General features: G+C 48.0%; 1 protein-coding gene across 1 annotated transcript in view; it reads right to left on the reverse strand.

The window, feature by feature from the left end:
• Positions 1-19,549, reverse strand: part of LOC143987002 (chordin-like) — a 63,823-nt gene extending 44,274 nt beyond the window's left edge. Inside the window, exons 1-10 of the mRNA XM_077485440.1 lie at positions 19,087-19,549; positions 15,659-15,762; positions 14,478-14,601; positions 14,195-14,347; positions 11,396-11,513; positions 9,577-9,667; positions 9,351-9,492; positions 6,443-6,583; positions 2,285-2,361; positions 2,004-2,151 (exon numbers count right to left, since the gene is read on the reverse strand). Of these exons, the coding sequence (XP_077341566.1) occupies positions 2,004-2,151; positions 2,285-2,361; positions 6,443-6,583; positions 9,351-9,492; positions 9,577-9,667; positions 11,396-11,513; positions 14,195-14,347; positions 14,478-14,601; positions 15,659-15,762; positions 19,087-19,210 (1,222 nt within the window). The 5' untranslated portion in view covers positions 19,211-19,549. The remainder of the gene's footprint in view (positions 1-2,003; positions 2,152-2,284; positions 2,362-6,442; positions 6,584-9,350; positions 9,493-9,576; positions 9,668-11,395; positions 11,514-14,194; positions 14,348-14,477; positions 14,602-15,658; positions 15,763-19,086) is intronic.
• Positions 19,550-24,398: the final 4,849 nt, after the last annotated feature.

Genomic DNA, 24,398 nt, shown 5'->3' on the forward strand with positions numbered 1-24,398 from the left:
ACAGTAATCTACAGCCACTTCACAGAGCTGCAACTGCCAAAGAGAGCCTTGCCTGCCTCTAAGTGAGCGTACGCATGGAGCCCACGCTAGGCGCACAGCGGGACTCCATTCCGTTGCCGGGAGAGAGGTAGCGGAGATACGCTGGACAGGTTGAGAGGTCATCGGCTCTGTGTGTCCCTCCTAAATCCAACAATTACATTAGTGGTGTACATTAACATAAAGAGAGTTAACTGCATTTACCGTATATACTCGAGTATAGGCCGACCCGAATATAAGCCGAGGCCCCCAATTTACCCCAAAAAAACTGGCAAAATGATTGACTCGTGTATAAGCCGAGGGTGAGACATGCCTGTCCATCCCTGTGTGTCCGTCCATCCCTGTGTCTGTGTCTATCCATCCCTGTGTCCGTGTCCATCCCTGTGTCCATCCATCCCTGTGTCCATCCATCCCTGTGTCCATCCATCCCTGTGTCCATCCATCCCTGTGTCCATCCATATCCCTGTGTCCATCCATCCCTGTGTCCATCCATCCCTGTGTCCATCCATCCCTGTGTCCATCCATCCCTGTGTCCGTGTCCATCCCTGTGTCCATCCATCCCTGTGTGTGTGTACGTGTAGCCTTGTGTGTGTGTGTGTGTGTGTGTGTGCAGCCTTGTGTGTCCAGCCTACGTCCCGTCCTGTCCCGTCCTGTCCCGAGCTGAGCCGCCGAGCCTCCGTCCCGTCCTGTCCCGAGCCGAGCCGCCGAGCCTCCGTCCTTCTGCTCTTCGTCGGCATCCTCGGCGGCCATTCGAGCGTTCAAAATCCGCGCCGCCGTCTGTGATAGGCGGAACACTCACTTTCCCAGCAGTCTGTGTTCCGCCTATCACGGACATCCTCTCATCCTCGTCCGTAGTATGAGGATGAGCGGACGTCCGTGATAGGCGGACCACTGGCTGCTGGGAAATTGAGTGTTCCGCCGTGATAGGCGGAACACTCAATTTCCCAGCAGCCAGTGGTCCGCCTATCACGGACGTCCGCTCATCCTCATACTACGGACGAGGATGAGAGGATGTCCGTGATAGGCGGAACACAGACTGCAGGGAAAGTGAGTGTTCCGCCTATCACAGACGGCGGCGCGGATTTTGAACGCTCGAATGGCCGCCGTCTGTCTGCTCGACACGCTGATCGGGCAGACAGACGGCGATGACTCGAGTATAAGCCGAGGGGGGCACTTTCAGCCTCAAAAAAGAGGCTGAAAATCTCGGCTTATACTCGAGTATATACGGTAACTCAGTTCGGTCATCTGTTCAAGTGTACAGGCCATCTTTAAATCGGAGGCCAGCTTAAAGTGGAGTTTCACCCAAAAATGGAACTTGCGCTTTAAGGGAAGGTGACCCCCTGACATGCCCCATTTTTTTTGGGGGGGGGGGCGGATACCCTCTTTTTTAGAGGGTTCCAGCTCCCACTTCCTCCTGGCGCACTGCCTCCCCCTCCCTCTCAGCAAACATCTGGGACACGTCACAGGTCCCAGATGATTGCCCGGCCAGTCACGGTGTGGCGCGTGGCTCGCGCATGCGCAGTGCATGCCCCGCTATGAAGGCACAGCCGGGCACCCACAGTGATGATGCCGGCGCCGCAGAGGGGAAGATGAGACGAGCGGGGCTTCGTTCCCCCGCATCACTGGACCCTGGGACAGGCAAGTGTCCGATTATTAAAAGTCAGCAGCTGCAGTATTTCTAGCTGCTGGCTTTCATTTTTTTTTTTGTTAAGCGGAACTCCGCTTTAAGGTTATGTTATCTCTAAAAGCGACCTCCAAGGCATTGGTGAGAACGGCACATGTAAAGGTACTCCCTGTGTAAGGCAGTGACCCTATCCAATGTGCCTAGTGTAGCCCAGAAGAACCCACCCCGGGGTAGGCCTCCTATGTGACCCACACTTGGCGCCCAACAAGGAGGGGAGTGTCACCCACTTACCCTACATGCGGTCACTATATGCCACAGCAAAGTGTTCTTGTCTTTTACTTACTGTCACATGACTTCCTGACCGTGATAAAGCCAGATATGCGCTGTGTACGGACGCCCTCCATTTGCACAGCGATCTCCAGCTGCCCCTGGGCAAGCCAGAGCATCTCCTGGCTGGAGAGGTTGGGAAAAACCTCGGCAAAGTCCATCTCCTGGGAGGAAAGGGGCAAAAAAAAAAAGAGAGAGAGGGATGGGATGGAGGCCGGGCCAAGATTAGATCAGAGAATACAAAAAGTTAAATTGCTTCTTGTCATGGTACGAAGCTTACAACCTGCCGTCTTATACCTGGACTGTGACATTCGCGCAGAGCGCTCTGATTACAGAGCGGTGATGTAAGATCTGTACGGTGATCAGAATCCGTTCTGTAAAGGGGAACAAACATTACGTTATAAAATGACTTTTCCCTTATTCCTGCCTTATTTTTCATCATTATCTGTCTCCATCAAAAACATTCCTTTTATTGTTTTCTGGCCGTTTTACTTCACTAGGCAAAAGCTTTGTTAAAGCTGAAAGACGGTGTAAACCCTCAAGGTTTTTTTTTTTTAAACCAGTTAAAGTGGAAGCATTTTTTTTCCATCTCTCCATCTATTAAATCTTCTGCCATCGTTGTTTCAACTTTGGATACTAAAACATTTTTTTTCTGCCAGTAAATCCCTTATACAGCCCACTTCCTGTTTCTTGTCTGGTCATTAGCCTAGACCAGAGATGGCGAACCTTGGCACCCCAGATGTTTTGGAACTACATTTCCCATGATGCTCAACTACACTGCAGAGTGCATGAGGATCATGGGAAATGTAGTTCCAAAACATCTGGGGTGCCAAGGTTCGCAATCACTGGCCTAGGCTTATGACTTCATCCACAGCTCTCTCTCTCTCTCTCACTATCGTGAGCGTTTTCCAGGAAGGGAGCGGGGATGAGTCATAAGAGGACCGAAGAGAGCTGCAGAGCTGGAGGTGTGTGTCTGTGTAAACCCGGGAAGTGAACAGGCAGCAGCTTCAGCTGCCCACAGTTAAAATAGCTGCAGCCAGACTCAGTGGAGGGAGATTTCTGCAGCATATTTGGCTAGTAGAGAATCACAGTATAAGGCCGCGTACACACGGGCGGACTGTTCGCCCAACTTTGTTCGTCAAACAATCCGACAAACAGTCCGCTCAAAATTTGCATGAACGGACTTGACCACACACGATGAACGAACAGTCCGCTGAAAACGAGCGTGATGACGTGATGCAACCTTCGGCCGTGTAAACCCTTTCTGAGTATGCGCGATACTTAGTCCCTCCAACTTGCCTACACACGAGCGGACTGTCCGCTGAAACCAAGTTTGGACGGACAAAACCAAGTTTCAGCGGACTGTCTTACGGAAATTCCGAAAAACTTTGTTTGTCAGACTGTCCGCTGAAACTGTCCGCTGAAGCCCACACACGAGCGGACTGTCCGCTGAAACACTGTTCAGCGGACAAAGTTGGGCGAACAGTCCGCCCGTGTGTACACGGCCTTAGTATAAAATAATGCAAAAAGTGGTTGGAGGGAAGCTTCAGAATGGCAAAGATGTTTTTATTACAAATTATGTGAGCAGACTGCAGTTCCTCTAAGATCGTGTGGGGGATTGAATCGAGATCGCAATCTTTTAACAATTAATCGTTAAAAGATGAATTCAGCTCTCCTGTATTCTATTACCATGCTTCGCACTGCATTGCAACACATTATAGCAAGTTGGAACATGCTTTGGGAAATTCATCATTTTTTTCCAACGTTAACTGAACTCCTAGGACAGGGGTCTCCGCAATTTTCAGCACAAAGGCCACAACGTATATTTATGGACAGGAAAAAAAAACAATCAGAGACCCCCCCCCCTTACATCAAATTCCCAATCATAGCCCCCTTTATATCAGGGTCCCCTTCAGAGTCCCTGTTATATTAGGGACCCCATCAGAGTCCCCCTTACATCAGAGTTGTATAAAATAATGCATGCGATTCAAAAGGGCCGTGGCAGCACTTTTTGTACTTGATGTTTACCTGTTTCGCATGTTTGTATGCTGTGAATCTTTCAATAAAATATTTTATGGAAAAAAAAAAAATACAAATAATGCAAAAAGTAGTTGGAGGGAATCTTCAGAATGGCAAAGATGTTTTTATTACAAATTATGTGAGCCGACCGCAGTTGCTGCAGGGTGGAACCTCTTTGCCAGATCATGTATATACACACATGATCTGACTCTTCCGGGTAGGGGATGCACATGCACGCTTCTGGTAGCTCGCTTCCACCGCGATTAAACACTGTGGAAGCCGATCGGCCGGTGTGCGGTACCCAATGTCCTCCGGCACCCACTGATCGTTAGGCAGATTGCCCTTCTGACAGGGGGGGAAAAACTACTACTACTACTACTACTACAAAAATTGCAACAATCTGTAAATTATATATATACAGTGCCTTGCAAAAGTATTCGACCCCCTTGAACTTTTCAACCTTTTGCCACATTTCAGGCTTCAAACATAAAGATATAAAATTTAAATTTTTTGTGAAGAATCACCAACAAGTGGGACACAATTGTGAAGTGGAACAAAATCTATTGGATATTTTAAACTTTTTTAGCAAATAAAAAGCTGAAAAGTGGTGCATGCAAAATTATTCAGCCCCTTTACTTTCAGTGCAGCAAACTCACTCCAGAAGTTCAGCGAGGATCTCTGAATGATCCAATGTTGTCCTAAATGACTGATGGTGATAAATAGAATCCACCTGTGTGTAATCAAGTCTCTGTATAAATGCACCTGCTCTGTGATAGTCTCAGGGTTCTGTTGAAAGCGCAGAGAGCATCATGAAGACCAAGGAACACACCAGGCAGGTCCGTAATACTGTTGTGGAGAAGTTTAAAGCCGGATTTGGATACAAAAAGATTTCCCAAGCTTTAAACATCCCAAGGAGCACTGTGCAAGCGATAATTTTGAAATGGAAGGAGTATCAGACCACTGCAAATCTACCAAGACCTGGCCGTCCCTCTAAACTTTCAGCTCAAACAAGGAGAAGACTGATCAGAGATGCAGCCAAGAGGCCCATGATCACTCTGGATGAATTGCAGAGAACTACAGCTGAGGTGGGAGAGTCTGTCCATAGGACAACAATCAGTCGTACACTGCACTAATCTGGCCTTTATGGAAGAGTGGCAAGAAGAAAGACATTTCTCAAAGATATCCATAAAAAGTCTTGTCTAAAGTTTGCCACAAGCCACCTGGGAGACACACCAAACATGTGGAAGAAGGTGCTCTGGTCAGATGAAACCAAAATCGAACTTTTTGCCCACAATACAAAACGATATGTTTGGCGTAAAAGCAACACAGCTCATCACCCTCAACACACCATCCCCACTGTCACACATGGTGGTGGCAGCATCATGGTTTGGGCCTGCTTTTCTTCAGCAGGGACAGGGAAGATGGTTAAAATTGAGGGGAAGATGGATGTAGCCAAATACAGGACCATTCTGGATGAAAACCTGTTGGAGTCTGCAAAAGACCTGAAAGTGGGACGGAGATTTATCTTCCAACAAGACAATGATCCCAAACATACAGCAAAATCTACAAAGGAATGGTTCACAAATAAACGTATCCAGGTGTTAGAATGGCCAAGTCAAAGTCCAGACCTGAATCCAATCGAGAATCTGTGGAAAGAGCTGAAAACTGCTGTTCACAAACGCTCTCCATCCAACCTCACTGAGCTCAAGCTGTTTTGCAAGGAAGAATGGGCAAGAATTTCAGTCTCTCGATGTGCAAAACTGATAGAGACATACCCCAAGCGACTTGCAGCTGTAATCGCAGCAAAAGGTGGCTCTACAAAGTAGCAAGGGGGCCGAATAATTTTGCACGCCCCACTTTTCATTTTTTTATTAGTTAAAAAAGTTTCAAAGATCCAATAGATTTCGTTCCACTTCACAATTGTGTCCCACTTGTTGGTGATTCTTCACAAAAAATTAAATTTTTATATCTTTATGTTTGAAGCCTGAAATGTGGCAAAAGGTTGAAAAGTTCAAGGGGCGCGAATACTTTCGCAAGGCACTGTATATATATAAGTTTGGGAGTTCTATGTCATTTTCTAGAAAAAAATACTGATTTAAACTTGTAAACAAAAAGTGCCAGAAAAAGCTCGGTCGGCAAGTGTTGTATGTGGTGGTACGGTGATCCTTCCTGCACCTGCAGAGCATTTCTCCAATGGTGTGATAGATAGTCTGCAAGCTTCTCCCGTAGGTCCCATGATCCCGGGAGCAATGGAACATGATTGTATACACCTGTAGCCAGAATTCATATTTCAAATTCTATTTGTACTAATTTTGTCCAATAAAGATTTTACAATATTATAAACTATATTGATTAGAATACCTAGCTGCTAAAAAAAAACCCTTGGGGGGATCCTTCCATAATTTTTTTTTTTTTTTTTGATCCCGGGAGTCTTACCTCGCTCCTCCCCTTGTATCCCTCTGAGCATGAGGATAAAATGAAGGTTGTCATCTCCATCGCTGAGTGTCAGCATGACCAGACCGCATTCCCCGCCCCAAATAGCCGTGCTCTCTGGCATTAGAAGAGCACTAAAAGATTCTATTGGAGATAAAACAAATAATAAAGATCTCTGTGAGGTTTTCCATGTCTTGGCTCCCAGTCTCTCCATCAGTCCTTATATCTGGCAAACCTGCGTTTCTCAACTCCAGTCCTCAAGGCGCCCCAACAGGTCATGTTTTCAGGATTTCCATTATTTTGCACAGGTGATTTGATCAGTTTCACTGCCTTGGTAATTACCACAGGCGTTTCAATTCTTTGGGAAATCCTGAAAACCTGACCTGTTGGGGCGCCTTGAGGACTGGAGTTGAGAAACACTGTGGCAAACAATACATGCCGCACCACCAATGGTAAACTCCAGGGCAAAACTTAATACAAAGTCTCTAAGTTCTATAGGAAGCACAGTCTGCCCACATTGGCACTACTGTAGTCCACCACCCTCCCCGATTCTTTCTCTGGTGATCTGGGAACACCCGCCTGTCCCGCAGAAGGAAGATTCTCAGACACATCCACTGCTGCCTCACATAACAATTCTGACAGTACAAGGCAGTGTTTTCTCAACTCCAGTCCTCAAGGCGCCCCAACGGGTCATGTTTTCAGGCTCTCCATTATTTTGCACAGGTGAGTTGATCAGTTTCTCTGCCTTAGTAATTCCCATAGCTGTTTCATCTGAGGGAAATCCTGAAAACACGACCTGTTGGGGGCACTTTGAGGACTGGAGTTGAGAAACACTGGTACAAGGCACTGTTTCTGGAAGTGGTGCCCCACTAATGCACCACCGCAGATGTGCCCTTGCCAGCCAGTCTCCTCATGATGATGTCACTCCCCTTTTGGATCCTGAAAGCGCCATCCAATAGGAAATGTCCATGTCATGCAGGCAGTAATCTGGATACCAAAGAAAGGCCCCACTTCTTTTCCAGAACGGGAGTGGAGACTCAAGGCTGGAGCGCAGCTTAAAGGGTATTTTTTTCCTCTAACAATAGGAATCATTTAGAGCGGGGGGTCTTCAAAACTTTCCAAATAAAGGGCCAATTTACTGTCCTTCAAGCTTTAGGAGGGCTGGACTGTTGCCACTAGGAGTAGAAAATGCACCAGCGTCAGTAGCAGTAAACAATACCTCGCCATTGGAGGAATAGCTCCCCATTGATGGTGTCAGTGGGAGGAATAGTGCCCCATCATTGGTGTCAGTGGGAAAAATAGTGCCCCATCATTGGTATCAGTGGGGAGGAATAGTGTCCCTTCATTGGTATCAGTGGGGAGGAATAGTGCAGCATTGATGATATCAGTGGGAGGAATAGTGCAGCATTGATGATATCAGTGGGAGGAATAGTGCCCCATCACAGGTGTCAGTGGGAAGAATAGTTTCACATCATTGATATAAATGGGAGGAATAGTGCCTCGCTGTTCCTGTCAATGGGAGAAATAGTGCCCCATCATTGGTGTCAGTGGGGGGAATAGTGCCCCATCATTGGTATTAGTGGGAGGAATAGTGACTCATCATTGGTGCCAGTGGGAGGAATAGTGACCCATCATTTGTGTCAGTGGGGGAAATAGTGCCCCATCATTGTGTTAGTGGGAGGAATAGTGCCTCATCATTGGTGTCAGTGGGGAGGAATAGTGCTCCATCGATGGTATCAGTGAAAGAAATAGTGTCCCATTGATGGTATCAGTGGGAAGAATAGTGCCCCATCATTGGTGTCAGTGGGGGAAATAGTGCCCCATCATTGTGTTAGTGGGAGGAATAGTGCCTCATTATCGGTGTCAGTGGGAGGAATTGTCCCATCATTGGTGTCAGTGGGAAGAAGTGTCCCATCATTGGTGTCAGTGGGGAGGAATAGTGCTCCATCGATGGTATCAGTGAAAGAAATAGTGCCCCATTGATGGTATCAGTGGGAGGAATAGTGTCCCATCATTGGTGTCAGGGGGGAGGAATAGTGCTCCATTGATGGCATCGGTGGGAGGAATAGTGCCCTATTAATTGTATCAGTGAATAGAATAGTGCCCCATCACGGGTGTTAGTGGGAAGAATAGTGTCACATCATTGGTATTAATTGGAGGAATAGTGTCCCACTGTCCGTGTCAATGGGAGGAATAGTGCATCATCACCGGTATCAGTGGGAGGAGTAGTGTCACATTACTGGTAGTAATAAGAGAAATACTGCCTCATTGTTGGTGTCAGTGGGAGGAATATTGTCCCATCGTTGGTATTAATGGAAGGAATAGTGCCCCATCATTGGTGTTAGTGGGAGGAATAGTGTCCCATCATTGGTGTCAGTGGGAGGAATAGTGCCCCATCATTGGTGTCAGTGGGAGGAATAGTGTCCCATCATTGGTGTCAGTGGGAGGAATAGTGCCCCATCATTGGTGTCAGTGGGAGGAATAGTGTCCCATCATTGGTGTCAGTGGGGGGAATTATGCCCCATTATTGGTGTCAGTGGGAGGAATTATGCCCCATTATTGGTATCAGTTGGATGAATGGTCCCTCAAGGGCCATATAAAGGCAAGCAAAGGACTGCATCTGGCACCCGGGTCAACGTTTGGAGACCCCTGATTTAGAGGGTATATATGTGAGTTGGGGTAGAGAGGGATAAGGGGAACAGAAAAGTTCCACAGCCCAGATACAGGAAGCAGAGCCACGTGAAGAGCCCTCTGGAATCTTGCTGAAGTGAACTGCATACGGGTCACTTTAGGTTAAATATTTAAAATTTAGCACAGCGGCAGTGTTTGCTGGATGGTGATCGCCTCAGATTCTCTTTAAGTCTTATTCTGTAGCTGGTCGATTTCTGTTGACCCCTCACAGAAACGCTACCTGAGAATAAAGCTTTGTGATGGACAATCTTGCCCGATATTTCAGGTTTGGGAAGTGTCTCTGTTACCAGGGAAACGCGAATGTGTCCCAGACGTAGAAGATGGAGGGAGGAGCGAGGAACGGAGCGCCATATACCGCACATCTGCAGAGCAAAATATTGGATAGGTGAGGGGAGCGGAAAGGAGAAAAAACGCGAGACAAGGGTGGCTTCATCCACATGACTTACCGTGTCGCTGTGCCCCACTCTGTGCACGGGGTGCTCAAACAGCACAGAGCCGCCAACATCTGAGAAACGAACCCGGGAAAGTTCATGCATCCTAAACACAATGAATGGTCAAGAATGAATTATATGAACCCACATTACGAAGAAGAGCAGGAAATGGTCACCACATAAATCATAAACCATGACTTAAAGGGTCAGTCTATCCAAAAGAGATAATTGTTTGGATGGGGCTTGGTGAGTGGAGTCAGTCCCTGACTTCTATTCTCCAACATTGAGATCTTCCATCTCTGCTGTACAGACCTGGGAACTCAGCTCAGGGATGGTGGGAACCCCTCATAATGGGCACAGCAGGTATACAGACCCAGGAACTCAGAAAAGTGATGTTGGGAACCCCTCATAATGGGCACAGCGGGTGTACAGACCCCAGGAACTCAGCACAGGGATGGTGGGGACCCCTCATAATGGGCACAACAAGTGTACAGTCCCAGGAACTCAGCACTGGGATGGTGGGAACCCCTCATAATGGGCACAGCAGGTGTACAGACCCAGTAACTCAGTAAAGGGATGGTGCAGTCCCCTCATAATGGGAACAGTAAGTGTACAGTCCCAGGAACTCAGCACAGGGATTGTGGGGACCCCTCATAATGGGCACAGCAGTTATACAGATCTGGGAACTCAGCACAGGGATGGTAGGACCCCCCCCCCCCCCATGATGGGCACAGCAGGTGTACAGACCCAGAACTCAAATTAGAGATGGTGGGAACCCCTCATAATGGGCCCACCAGCTGTGCATACCCAGGAACTTGGCTCAGGGATGGTGGGAACCACTCATAATGGGCACAGCAGGTGTGCAGACCTGGGAACTCAGCTCAGGGATGATTGTAACCCCTCATAATGGGCACAGCAGGTATACAGACCCAGGAACTCAGCACATGGATGTTGGGAACCCCTCATAATGGGCACAGCAGGTGTACATACCCAGAACTCATCTTAAAGATGGTGGGGACCCCTCATAATGGGCACAGCAGTTATACAGACCTGGGAACTCAGCACAGGGATGGTAGGACCCCCCCCCCCCCCATGATGGGCACAGCAGGTGTACAGACCCAGAACTCAAATTAGAGATGGTGGGAACCACTCATAATAGGCATACCAGCTGTACAGACCCAGGAACTTAGCACATGGATGGTAGGAACCCCTCATAATGGGCACAGCAGGTGTGCAGACCTGGGAACTCAGCTCAGGGATGATTGGAACCCTTCATAATGGGCACAGCAGGTGTACAGTCCCAGGAACTCAGCACAGGGATGGTGGGAACCCTTCATAATGGGTACACCAGGTGTACAGACCCAGGAACTCAGCACATGGATGTTGGGAACCCCTCATAATGGGCACAGCAGGTGTACAGACCCGGGAACTCAGCACAAGGATTGTGGGGACCCCTCATAATGGGCACAGCAGGTATACAGACCTGGGAACTCAGCACAGGGATGGTGGGAACCCTTCATAATGGGTAAAGCAGGTATACAGACCCGGGAACTCAGCACAAGGATTGTGGGGACCCCTCATAATGGGCACAGCAGGTATACAGACCTGGGAACTCAGCACAGGGATGGTAGGAACTCCCCATGATGGGCACAGCAGGTGTACAGACCCAGAACTCATCTTAGAGATGGTGGGAACCCCATATAATGGGTACAGCAGTTGTACAGACCTGGGAACTTAGCGGAGTGATAGTGGGAATCCCTCATAATGGGCACTGCCAATAAGACTTTTGAATACGTTATGTAAGAAGAGAATCAAAAAACAGCAGGAACAATACCCTTTATAATTGATGGAGAACAACATGTTGGAACTCAGCAGGCTAAACTTAGCTTTGGCGAGGCCGCTCTTCGCTGGAGGCTCCACATGGCCCGATGCAGTCAAAAAAGCAACAAATTCTGTGAAAACAGAATGTTTGTAAATATCATGTAGGGTGGAGTATTCAGCACCTGTATACAACCCCAGGAGACATACAGCAAATACATCACAGACCAATTATTGATGATACTTTGAAGGTCCAACATTCCAATCACATTTATTTCTGTGTCTAGAATCATTTCAGATACAGAACTTACAATGAATCCACAGTTATCAGTGAATCTATGAAAGGTTTAAAGGATAAGTTCCCCTTTATAACATGTTGCACCCATGTTATGGGCGTATGAATGGACCGGGTAGCAGGGATCTTCTCCCCCTGCTAGCTGTCACAGTTAAAAAAAAAAAAAAAACCTGGGGCCATGTGGGGCTCTGCCCGCCCGTGTCACTTGCAGTGTTCTTTGAATGGGAAAACTACAAGTCCCAACAGCATTAGCGGCTGTCAGCTTGTAGTTCTCAATGAATACACTGACGGATCTGCAGGAGACCTTCATGGTGTCAGCGATCTGCTGATTGCAGTGCAACTCTTTACAGGCTCCCAAAACCAAAAAAAAAAAAAAAAAGAAAAAAATGCACATTTTTTTACCTGCAAAAAAATTTGCATTTATTTATTTTTTTGTCAAACGGTGAACTTATCAGTGCTCATGCACACGGACGTTTTAAAAAACTGGCTGCAAAGCTAGCTCCGATGCCTGGAAAAATCTTCGTTAAAAACGTGATTTTTACAGCGTTTTGCATTGGCGTTTTTGCGCGTTTTCCCGCGATTCGCGTTTTTACAGCTCTAGCTCCACGCCACGGAACGCACTGGTCCTGGGTTTTTTTTACAGCTTAAAAACGCCTATGCCATTTGCAGCTCAAAAACGCCTAGGTGGGCATGAAGCCATAGACTAACATGGACAGCCGTTTTTAAGCTGCAAAAAAAGCTCAAAAAAGCGGCTGTAAAAACGTCCGTGTGCATGAGTGACTTGCAAGGGTTTGGCTTCCTAATAAGCAAAAGCTGCCTGAGGTTACATTCACAGAAGCCGCAGAGTTACGACGCAACAGTTGATGTTCAGTGAAATGCGGTGGGATGACAGCAGTGTAGATACGCCGATCATGGAACATTGTTCTTTTTTTTTATTATTATTATTATTATTATTAAAATTAATTGAAATGTCACATAGAGTTTTGCAAATATCAAAAAAATCCCTTGTCAATGTGGAGTAGTGGGTGTTTCATGACAGGCTGTAGTGGCATACAGACTACCCGAGGTAATGCCCACATGTGATGTTGAGCCTCCAGGATTGAGAAAACAGAAATCCAATAATGAAAGGTCAGGGAGGAAAGGTCTAGATCAGTGGTCTCCGAACTGTGGCCCGGGGGCCAGATGCACCTCTTTGTTTGATTTTAAGTGGCCCTTGGCACACTATTCCTCCCACTGACACCAACAATGGGGCACAATTCCTCCTACTGACATCAACAATGGGGCACTATTCCTGCCACTGACACCAATGTTGGGGCACTATTCCTCCCACTGACACCAACGATGGGGCACCATTCCTTCCACTGACACCAATGTTGGGGCACTATTCCTCCCACTGACACCAACGATGGGGCACCATTACTTCCACTGACACCAATGATGGGGCACTATTCCTCCCACTGACACCAACGATGGGGCACTATTCCTCCCACTGACACCAACAATGGGGCACTATTCCTCCCACTGACACCAACGATGGGGCACCATTACTTCCACTGACACCAATGATGGGGCACTATTCCTCCCACTGACACCAACGATGGGGCACTATTCCTCCCACTGATACCAATGATGGAGCACAATTCCTTGGACCACTGACACCAATGATGGGGCACTATTCCTCACACTGACTCCAGCAATGGGGCATAATTCCTGCTACTGTCATTAACAATGGGGCACTATTCCTCTCACTGACGCCAATGATGGGGCACTATTCCTCTCACTGACACCAATAATGGGACACTATTCCTCTAACTGACACCAATGATGGGTCACTAATCCACCCACTGACACCAATGATGGGGCACTATTCCTCTCACTGACACCAATGATGGAGCACTATTCCTCCCACTGACACCAATGATAAGATACTATTCCTCCCACTGACACCAATGATGGGGCACTATTCCTCCCACTGACACCAATGATAAGATACTATTCCTCCCACTTCACCCAATGATGGGGCACTATTCATCCCACTGACACCAATGATGGGCCACTATTCATCCCACTGACATCAATGATGGGGCACTCTTCCTCCCACTGACACCAATGATAGGACACTATTCCTACCACTGACGCCAATGATGGGGCACTATATCTCCCATTGACACCAATGATAGGACACTATTCCTACCACTGACATCAATGATGGGGCACTATTCCTCCCACAGACACCAATGATGGGGTGCTATCTCTTCCCATAGTACATGTTTACATGTACTAGGCAGAGGAATTGTTTGTATTGTTTTCTCCCACTGTTGCCAGGACAGTTTCTACTTCCAGTGTCCTCAGTCCGGCCCCCCAGAAGTCTGAAGGGCAGTAAACTGGCCCCTTGTTTGGAGACCCCTGGTCTAAATGATTCTGGAAATCCTCCAGCTAGGAAATGACATATTTATTCCCATAACTGAAGCAAGTGAAGAAAAAAAAAAGACGAACAAACTGGAATCTCCGTGCCTTTACCTGTCCAGCTGTCATCATCATCATCATCATCATCATCATCATCAGAGCTCAGGTACGAGCGATCATTGTACAGGTCATCGTCCTTTTCCTGGAAATACTCAAACTCATTGACTACAACCTCTGACTTCTTCAGAAGAAGTGGAACGTCCGGAACTGGAAGAGACGCAAGATTAAAATTAATTTGATAAACTGCTGTAAAAACAATATAATGTGAGATACATAAAGTCAGATGGGAGTCTATCAGGGTCAGGAGAGACAACCCGGAGGACAGAGATCGCCTTACTCTTGGGGCAAACCCGACAGCACTGTCCCGGGACCTCCACAGGATTGGTACAGGCTGGCGGTGGGCAATGACTTCTGATGTTCTTACAGCTGATCTTCCCGGATTCCTTTTCCCAACGACTTCGCTGGTAAAAGAAAAGATAAAGGAAGTCATTCAGAGAATCTGGCAGCACAAAGTCGCCCCCAACTTGGGCCATCCCTCTATAACTTCGGGCCTGTAACACCCATGGCTGGGCCCGTCCTCCCAATGCTGGCTAATAACTATCCCCAGACCTCAGGGTTGGGACAAGGGGTGGGCAGGACTCTGTGGTATCATGTGAGGTGGAGGGGGCACCCCGAGGAGATTGGGGGGAGGGGATTTGTGTTGAGAAGGGGAATTTGGGGGGGCGTCAGGAGTTAAGAATTGTTCTAGGAGGGCAAATTTCGGGAGGTGTGCTAGGAGTGGTGATTTGGGGTTATCTGTGTTGGGAGGGGGGGATGGGGAAGAGGATTTGTGCTAGGAGGGGGATTTGTGCTTTAAAAGTAGTATGGTAGAGGGGATTTTTTTGGGGGGGGGGGATTTGTGCTAATAGGGATGATTGGGTGGTATTTGTGCTAGGGAGGAAAATTTTGAGGGGGCTGGGGACTGTGCTAGGGGTTAGGGGATTGGGGGAGGGTAATTAGTGCTAGAAGGGGGGAGATTTGGAGTGGGGGAAGAGGATTTGTGCTTGGATGGGGAAATTTGAGGGGTAGAGGATTAGTTCTAGAAGGGGGGATTTTAGGCCTATTTCCCCCCTCACAGCACCCACAGCCAAGCAAAAGGTGTTTTCTCACACTTCCTGGTGGTTTATTAAACAGTCTGGGGGTTTTGTTTTTTTGGTCTTTATTTTAGGAGCATTGAACTTGGATAGGGAACATGAGGCAGTATACACCCCAACAGTAGGCACCTGCCTACAAACCACTGGCATAAATACTTTGAGTCACTGACGCATAACAGTATGTAGAAAAGGATTTTTAATTCTCCTGATCTGCGTACTTGTTCAAGGTCAGTGACTCAAAGATAATGAAGCCAGGGGATAAATATATCGGCCAGACAACTAGCATTCCCAGGATATTAGCAATGGCGAGCCCTGTATTTAGGCCCACCTGATAGGACAACAATGAGCCACTAGGCCACCAAAGTTCTAGCAGACCTTAACTTACCACCTCACAGCGGCACAACACACAGTAAGCGACCCCAAAGGGTTTTCCCAGGTCTGGATGCCAAGTGTCCTCCAGCGAGTATATTTTACCATCAAAATTACAACCTAAAGGAAAAAGACCGTAGTGAGACTGAAGGCTTTGCCCAGAGGTTGCTAGGGGTAAGTTGGCAGTATGAAGGCCCTTCGCCACTGACCACAAATGTAAGAGGCCATTTCCCACGATCCACCAATATAAAGAGGTCATTCTCTCACCGACCTCCAATATAGGGGGGCCCTTCTCCACTGATCACCAGTATATGTTGGTCCTTCTCCCACCGACCATCAATATAAGGGGGGCCCTACTCCCACTGACCACCAATGCAAAGGGACCGTCTCCACTGATTATCAATGTTAGGCCGCGTACACACGAGGGGACTGTTCGCTCAACTTTGTCCGTCAAACAGTTTCAGCGGACAGTCCGCTCAAAATTAGCATGGACGGACTTGGCCACACACGACGAACGAACAGTCCGCTGAAACCGTGCGCGATGATGTGAACGGCACGTACGACGGGACTAGAAAACGACGTCCTATACACTGCAATGCAAACTTCGGCGTGTAAATCCTTTCTGAGCATGCGCGGAACTTAGTTTGACGAACAAGCCTACACACGAGGGGACTGTTCGCTGAAACAAAGTTTCAGCGGACAGTTTTTCGGAATTTCCGAAAAACTTTGTTCAGCAGACTGTCCGCTGAAACTGTCCGCTGAAAGCCCACACACGGGCGGACTGTCCGCCCAAACACTGTTCAGCGGACAAAGTTGAGCGAACAGTCCCCGCGTGTGTACGCGGCCTAAGGGGAGCTTTCTCCATTGATTACCAATATAAAGGAGCCCTTGTCCTACTGCACACCAATATAAGGGGCCCACTGATCACTATCATATTAAGGAGGCTCTTCTCCTACTGACCACCAATGTAAGGCGGCCCTTATCCGCTGATTATCAATGTAAAGTGTTCCTTCTCCCACTGACCCAAAATGTAAGGGGACTCTTCTCCATAGACTACCAATATAAGGGAGCTCTTCTCCACTGACCACCATTGTAATGGAGCCCTTCTACAATTACCACCAATATAAGGGGGGCCTTCTACAATGACCACCACTGTAATGGAGCCCTTCTACAATTACCACCAATATAAGGGGGGGCCTTCTACAATGACCACCACTGTAATGGAGCCCTTCTACAATTACCACCAATATAAGGGGGGCCTTCTACAATGACCACCACTGTAATGGAGCCCTTCTACAATTACCACCAATATAAGGGGGGCTTTCTACAATGACCACCACTGTAACGGAGCCCTTCTACAATTACCACCAATATAAGGGGGGCCTTCTACAATGACCACCACTGTAATGGAGCCCTTCTACAATTACCACCAATATAAGGGGGGCCTTCTACAATGACCACCACTGTAATGGGGCCTTTCTTCCACTGATCACCAATATAAGGAGGTCCTCCTCCAATGACCACCAATGAAAGGGGGCCCTCTGCCACTGACCACCAATGTAAGGGGGCTCTAAAGTCTTCACTGTCTACATTTATTCTATGGCCATTGTTATTCTTTGTAGGTAGGAGAGGGGGTTGTTAAAAAAAAAAAGATCTTGCTCAAAGGCTCTGTATTGTACAACTTTTTCAGAAAACCAATAAATAAAAAAAATAACAAAAAAAAGATTTTTTCCAGAAGTCAGATTAGTTATAGGGCTTATTTTCAGCGGGAAAGCGGGGTAACACAGTTCCGGCACCCCCAGCAGTGTCTATATGAATTAGCAAGGGGTATGCTGTAGGGTCTATTGATGCTGGCTGCTGGGGGTTCTATTGTCACTGACAAGGATCTGTTTTTGTCTGAGGGTCTATTGTTGCTAATGGGTGATCTTTTGTTGCTGGGGAGTCTTATGGTAGGGATCTACTGTTGAGGGAGAGGTCTATTGTTGTAGCTGCTGCTGGATGCTGGGGGATCTGTTGTTGCTGCTGGGGGTCTAATGTTGCTGGGGGTGGTATTTTGTTGCCGGTGGTCCATTGTTGCTGTGTGGGGAGTCTATTGTTGTGTGAGGGAACTATTGTTTCTGGGGTGGGGTCCATAGTTGCCGGGGAAGTCTATTGTTGTGTGAGAGATCCATTGTTGCTGGGGTGGAGTCTATTGTTGCTGGGGTGGAGTCTATTGTTGTTGGGGGGGTCTATTGTTGTTGGCTCCAAGGGATCTATTTTAATGCTTTTCTTGTTATTAGAGAAGAACAAATTCCAGAGTGACGGCCCGTAACGCAGGACGCAGGGGTGCCGCTCCCCCTAATCCATGCGTCGGACCCCTAATCTACATGTGGGGCCCCGGACGCATGGATTCCAAAGGTTTTTTTTTTTAAAAGCAAGCGATTAGAGCCAAAGGCTCTAATAGGCTTCCAAAAAGGATGGGCCTGGCGCACAGAGCCCACCCAGTAGTGTGACAATAGTGAATTGATATTCACTATTGGCTTCCTGATTCTCCTCCCGGGCCAATCAGGAAGCAGGTCCTGAGACCTGTCATCCGATTGGCTGAGAGAAGAAAGCAATCCTATTGGCTGCTGAAGAGAGGAGGAGGGAGGAGACGCAGGGGAAACCGCGTGAAGCACCAGGGGGAGGAGATGTTACCCGCCGCCTGGAGGAAGGGCTGCCCATTAACCTAGATGGCAGCCAACCGGTGTGTGTGTGTGTGTGGGGGGGGGGTGCCTGTGACCCGACAGACGGGGAGGGGGGGGGGGTTGGCGGTGGGTGTAGGTATAATAATTTTTAGACAGGTCCACTAAAGATTATTTCAAGGGTTTTTCATTTCAAAAACACAATATATAATGGTAGAGGCCGGGCAGACTACCTTACTGTGCAGTTGGAAGACTCCAAAGAGAACGGGTGACCAGGGAGCTTCTGGGGGGGCAATCTGAGTGTTCCCTCGCTGTGACTTGGATTGCAGGTTCTGCAAGCCAGATGTTGCTTTTGCTATCTTACTTTAAGAAAGGGACAGGTTTTAAGGAATTAAGGGGGAAAATGTGACACAACAGAGGAGAACCTGAATATCTGACTGGGATGTGGCGTGAAGTTCTGGAAGAAGGCAAGTCACATAAACATTCACTCATAGCAACCAATGGGAGCCAAAATCCCATTCAGTGCAATTATGACTTGGCCACATAATAGTCACAGCTCACAAAACATGCCATGGCTCCTGGAATGGCCAAAAGCCCGTCATATTGGTACAAATGCTGGATTTCAACACCAAGACCCCATACACGTGATACCCCATGGCATCCCACCAACCTCCCCCATTGCATGCCAGTTGCTGTGCAACCTCCTCACTTACTCAGCTAATCAATACATTGGAGCCGCTAGAAAGTCTGGGCACTGGCCATGACTCTTGGCTTCACTCACCTATCTGTGACTTGGATGGCAGAAGATCCTGCTCCGGTTTGATGGGTAGAAGAATTTTACGCCGTGTGGCAGCAACATCCAAAATCCAGAGAAGCAGCACGAGAGTGGATGGTGACCTCTCCATGGTAGCTGCCCACCTAGCGGAGGTAGAGGTATAAGCAGCCTTGTACTTTGCCCCCTTCTGTCCTGGGAAAAGCACGTTACTTTCCACTTGTTGGCCAACTTGGCACCTCTTTCTGTGCCCAGCCACTCTTCTGAAAGAGAACTGGCCTCCTGAACACTTCAGTCTCAGGGCTCAGGCATCTTCTGATAGATGAGATGGTGATCAGCTGGATTTATATGCAGGGGTGCAGCTAGCACAAAAGCCCCCCCGCCTTTACCCTGGCCCCCTCTTCTATCTCACCGAAGTATATGGCAGGAGTTGCTCAATGGGGTCTCAGCCTGGGGAACGTCTCTGCTATGAGCACTAAATAAACCCAGCAGCTCCCCCCCAAACCAACACACTCAGACACAGCATCCTGACTCAGCCCAGACCCACCCAGAAGAGGAGTGAGAGTGATACATGGAGAGCGAGGAAGAGGAAGGAGAGGATGATACATGGAGAGTGAAGAAGAGGGGGCAGAGGATGACTACAGGGGATACAGTGCAGGCTGGGATATCAGGAGATGGATGGAGAGAGAGCAGAGCAATCCCTGACACAACACCATACACACGACATGACCTGAAACAAGTCTCCTAATGCCGTGTACACACCGCCGGACTTTTCGACAGCAAAGATCTGACGGAATAAATCCGTCTGACAATTTGATTGTGTGTGGGCTTCATCTGACCTTTGCTGTCGAAAAATCACATTTAGATTTAGAACGTTTCAAATCTTTCCGACGGACTCGAGTCCGGACGAAAAATCAGTTTGTCTGTATGCTAGTCCGACGGACGAAAACCAACACTAGGGCAGCTATTGGCTACTGGCTATGAACTTCCTTATTCTAGTCCGGTCGTACGTCATCACGGTCGAATCTGTTGGACTTTGGTGTGATTGTGTGTGGCCAAGTCCGTTCGGAAAGTCCACCAAAAGTCTGTCGGGAAGACCGTCGGACCTAGTCTGCCGGAAAGTCCGTTCGCGTGTACACGGCATAAGAATACTTCCCAAAATGTACAGAAGACATACCTTCTGTCATCTAAAACAGTGATTCGCAACCTCAGTCCTCAAGTACCCCCAACGGGCCATGTTTTGGGAACTTCCCTTAGAATCCATAGAATCCCTTCCCTTTGAATTGTGTAGCTGCTGCCTTTGGGAGGTTTAGGAAGTAGTAAGCAGTAAGCAAACTATAGTGATGAAAGGTAACCCTGAACCCTTACACTCTGTGCTTTATATACTGCTGCTCCCTGAACTCGGTGTTACACACTCCTGATCCCTACAATCTGTGTGTTACACACCCCTGACCTCTGTTAGTTACACAACCCTGTACTCTGTGCATTATGTTTTCCTGACCCCTGGATTCTTTGTTACATACCCCTGTACTTTGTGCATTAAGTACCACTGACCCCTGAACTCTGTGCATTACACATCCTTGACTCTTTTACTCTACATTATAGTCTCCCGATGCTTGCACTGTGCATCATACACTCCTGTTTATGGTGTAACATACCCTGACCCCTGCACACTGTGCGTGACATAGTTTTGACCCATGTGCTCTGTGTGCGACAAACCCCTGACCCCCACACTACTGTGTTACTCCTCACAGCTGAATTGCCAAAAAGGGATGCCAGGGATCCTACTGCCAGGAGTGATGGCAACAAGAAAACCTATTTCTTGAGACAGGGCCATAAGTGGGACCTCACCCTACTAAGACAGGGCCATAAGAGGGACCTCACCCAACTGAGACAGGACCATAAGAGAGACCTCAACCTACTGAGACAGGGGCATAAGAGGGACCTCACCCAACTGAGACAGGACCATAAGAGAGACCTCACCCTACTGAGACAGGGCCATATGAGGGACCTCACCCTACTGAGACAGGGCCATACCAGGGAACTCACCCTACTAAGAAAAGGCCATAAGATAGACCTCACCCTACTGAGACAGGACCATAAGTGGGACCTCTCCAGGGCCGTCTTTAAGGCAGGGCAAAAGGGGCAGCTGCCCTGGGGCCTGTCATTGTTGTGGGGCCCAGAGCAGCTGCCTCATACTTGCAAATTTTCCCAGTTTAAATTCCCTTGTCCCTTGAAGTTTTAGTCCTGTGCTGTGTCTCGATATCTCAGTGTGAAGTGCTGACACTAATGCTGCCCAGCTCTGCCCTATTGTTGTGTACAGATGACTCGCCTGTTTACATATAAATAACCGGCATTCATATGTAAATTGCGGTGGCATTACTAAGTAAATAGCTGTGGCTGGCGGCATTGATATGTAAATAAAGGCTGCATTTATATGTATATCAGGCTCCCCTGCAGTGGGGAGATGATGTGCTGTAACCACTAACAACCAATCAGAGAGCAGTTTTACTGTACAGTAATCTCTAGCCACCAATTAACAAGCAGAAATCATTTGCTGTAACCTCTAGCAACCAAGCAGTGAGCCGTAATGTGTGCTATAACCTCTAGCAACCAGTCAGTAAGCATGATCTGCCTGATCTGGTACCGTTAACTGATTTTGAGTCTAGCTGCTATTTATTGTATGTTTCAGAGCAGGTGGAGAGTGAAATTGCATGGGGGGGAGGGGGTCCAAGAAATTTTTTGCCCAGGGTCCAATCAATATTAAAGACGGCCCTGGACCTCACCCTACTGAGACAGGGCCATAAGAGGGACCCCACCCTACTAAGACAGGGCCAAACAGGGTTATAAGAGGGTCTAACTTCTACTGATGCAAGGGTATAACTGGGACTTCCACCTACTGAGACAGAGTCATAAGAGGGACCAACATTTACTGAGACAGGGGCATAAGAGGAACCTTTACCTACTTAGACAAGGTCATAAGAGGGACCAACACTTACTGAGACAGGGTCATAAGAGGAACCTCTACCTACTGAGACAGGGTCATAAGAGGGACCTCTACCTACTGAGACAGGGTCATAAGAGGGACCTCTACCTACTGAGACAGGGTCATAAGAGGGACCTCTACCTACTGAGACAGGGTCATAAGAGGAACCTCTCTACCTACTGAGACAGGGTCATAAGAGGGACCTCTACCTACTGAGACAGGGTCATAAGAGGAACCTCTACCTACTGAGACAGGGTCATAAGAGGGACCTCTACCTACTGAGACAGGGTTAAAAGATGTGTCTCCACCTATCGAGACAGTATCATAAAAGGGCACTTCTGTAGAAGTTTGAATGGAGGTTACGAGTAGATAGATAGATATATACTGATATTTCTAAAATTTAGTAAGGATCGAAGGGGGGGTTTAGAGCAGGTGGAGAGTGAAATTGCATGGGGGGGAGGGGGTCCAAGAAAATTTTTGCCCAGGGTCCAATCAATATTAAAGACGGCCCTAGACCTCACCCTACTGAGACAGGGCCATAAGAGGGACCTCACCCTACTGAGACAGGGCCATAAGAGGGACCTCTACTTACCCAAACAGGGTTATAAGAGGGACTAACTTCTACTGATACAAGGGTATAACTGGGACTTCCACCTACTGAGACAGGGTCATAAGAGGAACCAACACTTACTAAGACAGGGGCATAAGAGGAACCTTTACCTACTTACACAAGGTCATAAGAGGGACCAACACTTACTGAGACAGGGTCATAAGAGGAACCTCTACCTACTGAGACAGGGTCATAAGAGGGACCTCTAACTACTGAGACAGGGTCATAAGAGGGACCTCTACCTACTGAGACAGGGTCATAAGAGGAACCTCTACCTACTGAGACAGGGTCATAAGAGGTACCTCTACCTACTGAGACAGGGTCATAAGAGGAACCTCTACCTACTGAGACAGGGTCATAAGAGGGACCTCTACCTACTGAGACAGGGTCATAAGAGGGACCTCTACCTACTGAGACAGGGTCATAAGAGGAACCTCTACCTACTGAGACAGGGTCATAAGAGGTACCTCTACCTACTGAGACAGGGTCATAAGAGGAACCTCTACCTACTGAGACAGGGTCAAAAGATGTGTCTCCACCTATCGAGACAGTATCATAAAAGGGCACTTCTGTAGAAGTTTGAATGGAGGCTTTTTTAAGGTTACGAGTAGATAGATAGATATATACTGATATTTCTAAAATTTAGTAAGGATCGAAGGGGGGGGGGTTATAAAAATGTACAGGTGTTCTTGGCTCCCTCTGGGTGAATACAGGTATGATTGGATCCCTCTGGATAGGTACAGATGCGTTTAGCTCCATATGGCTGGGTATAGGTGTGCTCTGCTCCCTTTGGATTGTTATAGATAGGCTTGGCTCCCTTTGACTGGGTACAGATGTGTTTGGCTCTTTATGGGTGGGAACACGTGTGTTCAGCTTCCTATGGGTGGGTTTAGGTATGCTTTGCTCCCACTGAGTGGGTACAAGTGTGTTTGACTCCTTATGGGTGCAGTTAACCTATGGGTTGGAACAGGTGCACTTGGCTTCATCTACATAGATACAGGAACGCCCAGCTCCCTCTGGGTACAGGTGCACTTTGCTCCCTCTGGGTGGGTACAGGTGGACCTAGCTCCCTCTTGGTATGTACAGTGTGTATAGTTGTGATTATCTCATTCTAGGTGTATACAGTGGGTACAAGTGTGTGTTGACTCCTTATGGGTGGGTACAGGTGTGTTTCACACCATATGGGGCTAACAGATGTGCTTGGCTCCCTATGGGTGGGTACAAGTGTGTTCGGCTCCCTCTGGGTGTGTACGGGTGGGCTTTCTTCCCTCCAGGTGGGTACAGGTAGGTGCAGTTAACCTATGGGTTAGTACAGCTGCTCTTGGCTTCATCTACATGGATACAGGAACACTCAGCTCCTTCTGGGTACAGGTGCACTTTGCTCCCTCTGGGTGGGTACAGGTGCATTTAGCTCCTTTTGGGTGGCTAAAAGGTTTGCTCAGCTTGCTCAGGGTGGGCACAAGTACATTTGGCTTACTCTGGGTGGGTACAGGTATGCTCAACTTCCTTTGGGTGGGTACAGAAGTGCTTGGCTCCCTCTAGGTGGGTGAAGGTGCCCTTAGCTCCCTTTCAGTGGGTACATATGCTCTTGGCTTCCTATTGGTGAGCACAGGTGGGCTCAGCTCCTTCTTGATAGGTACAGCTGTGCTTAGCTCCTTCTGGGTTGTTACAATTGCACTAAGCTCCCTGTTGGTAGGTACAGGTGTGCTTAGCTCCTACTAGATT

This window comes from Lithobates pipiens, unplaced genomic scaffold (genome assembly GCF_037356315.1).
Source record: "Lithobates pipiens isolate NorthernLeopardFrog02 unplaced genomic scaffold, aLitPip1_a1.2 Scaffold_18, whole genome shotgun sequence".
In the NCBI taxonomy this organism is placed as follows: domain Eukaryota; kingdom Metazoa; phylum Chordata; class Amphibia; order Anura; family Ranidae; genus Lithobates; species Lithobates pipiens.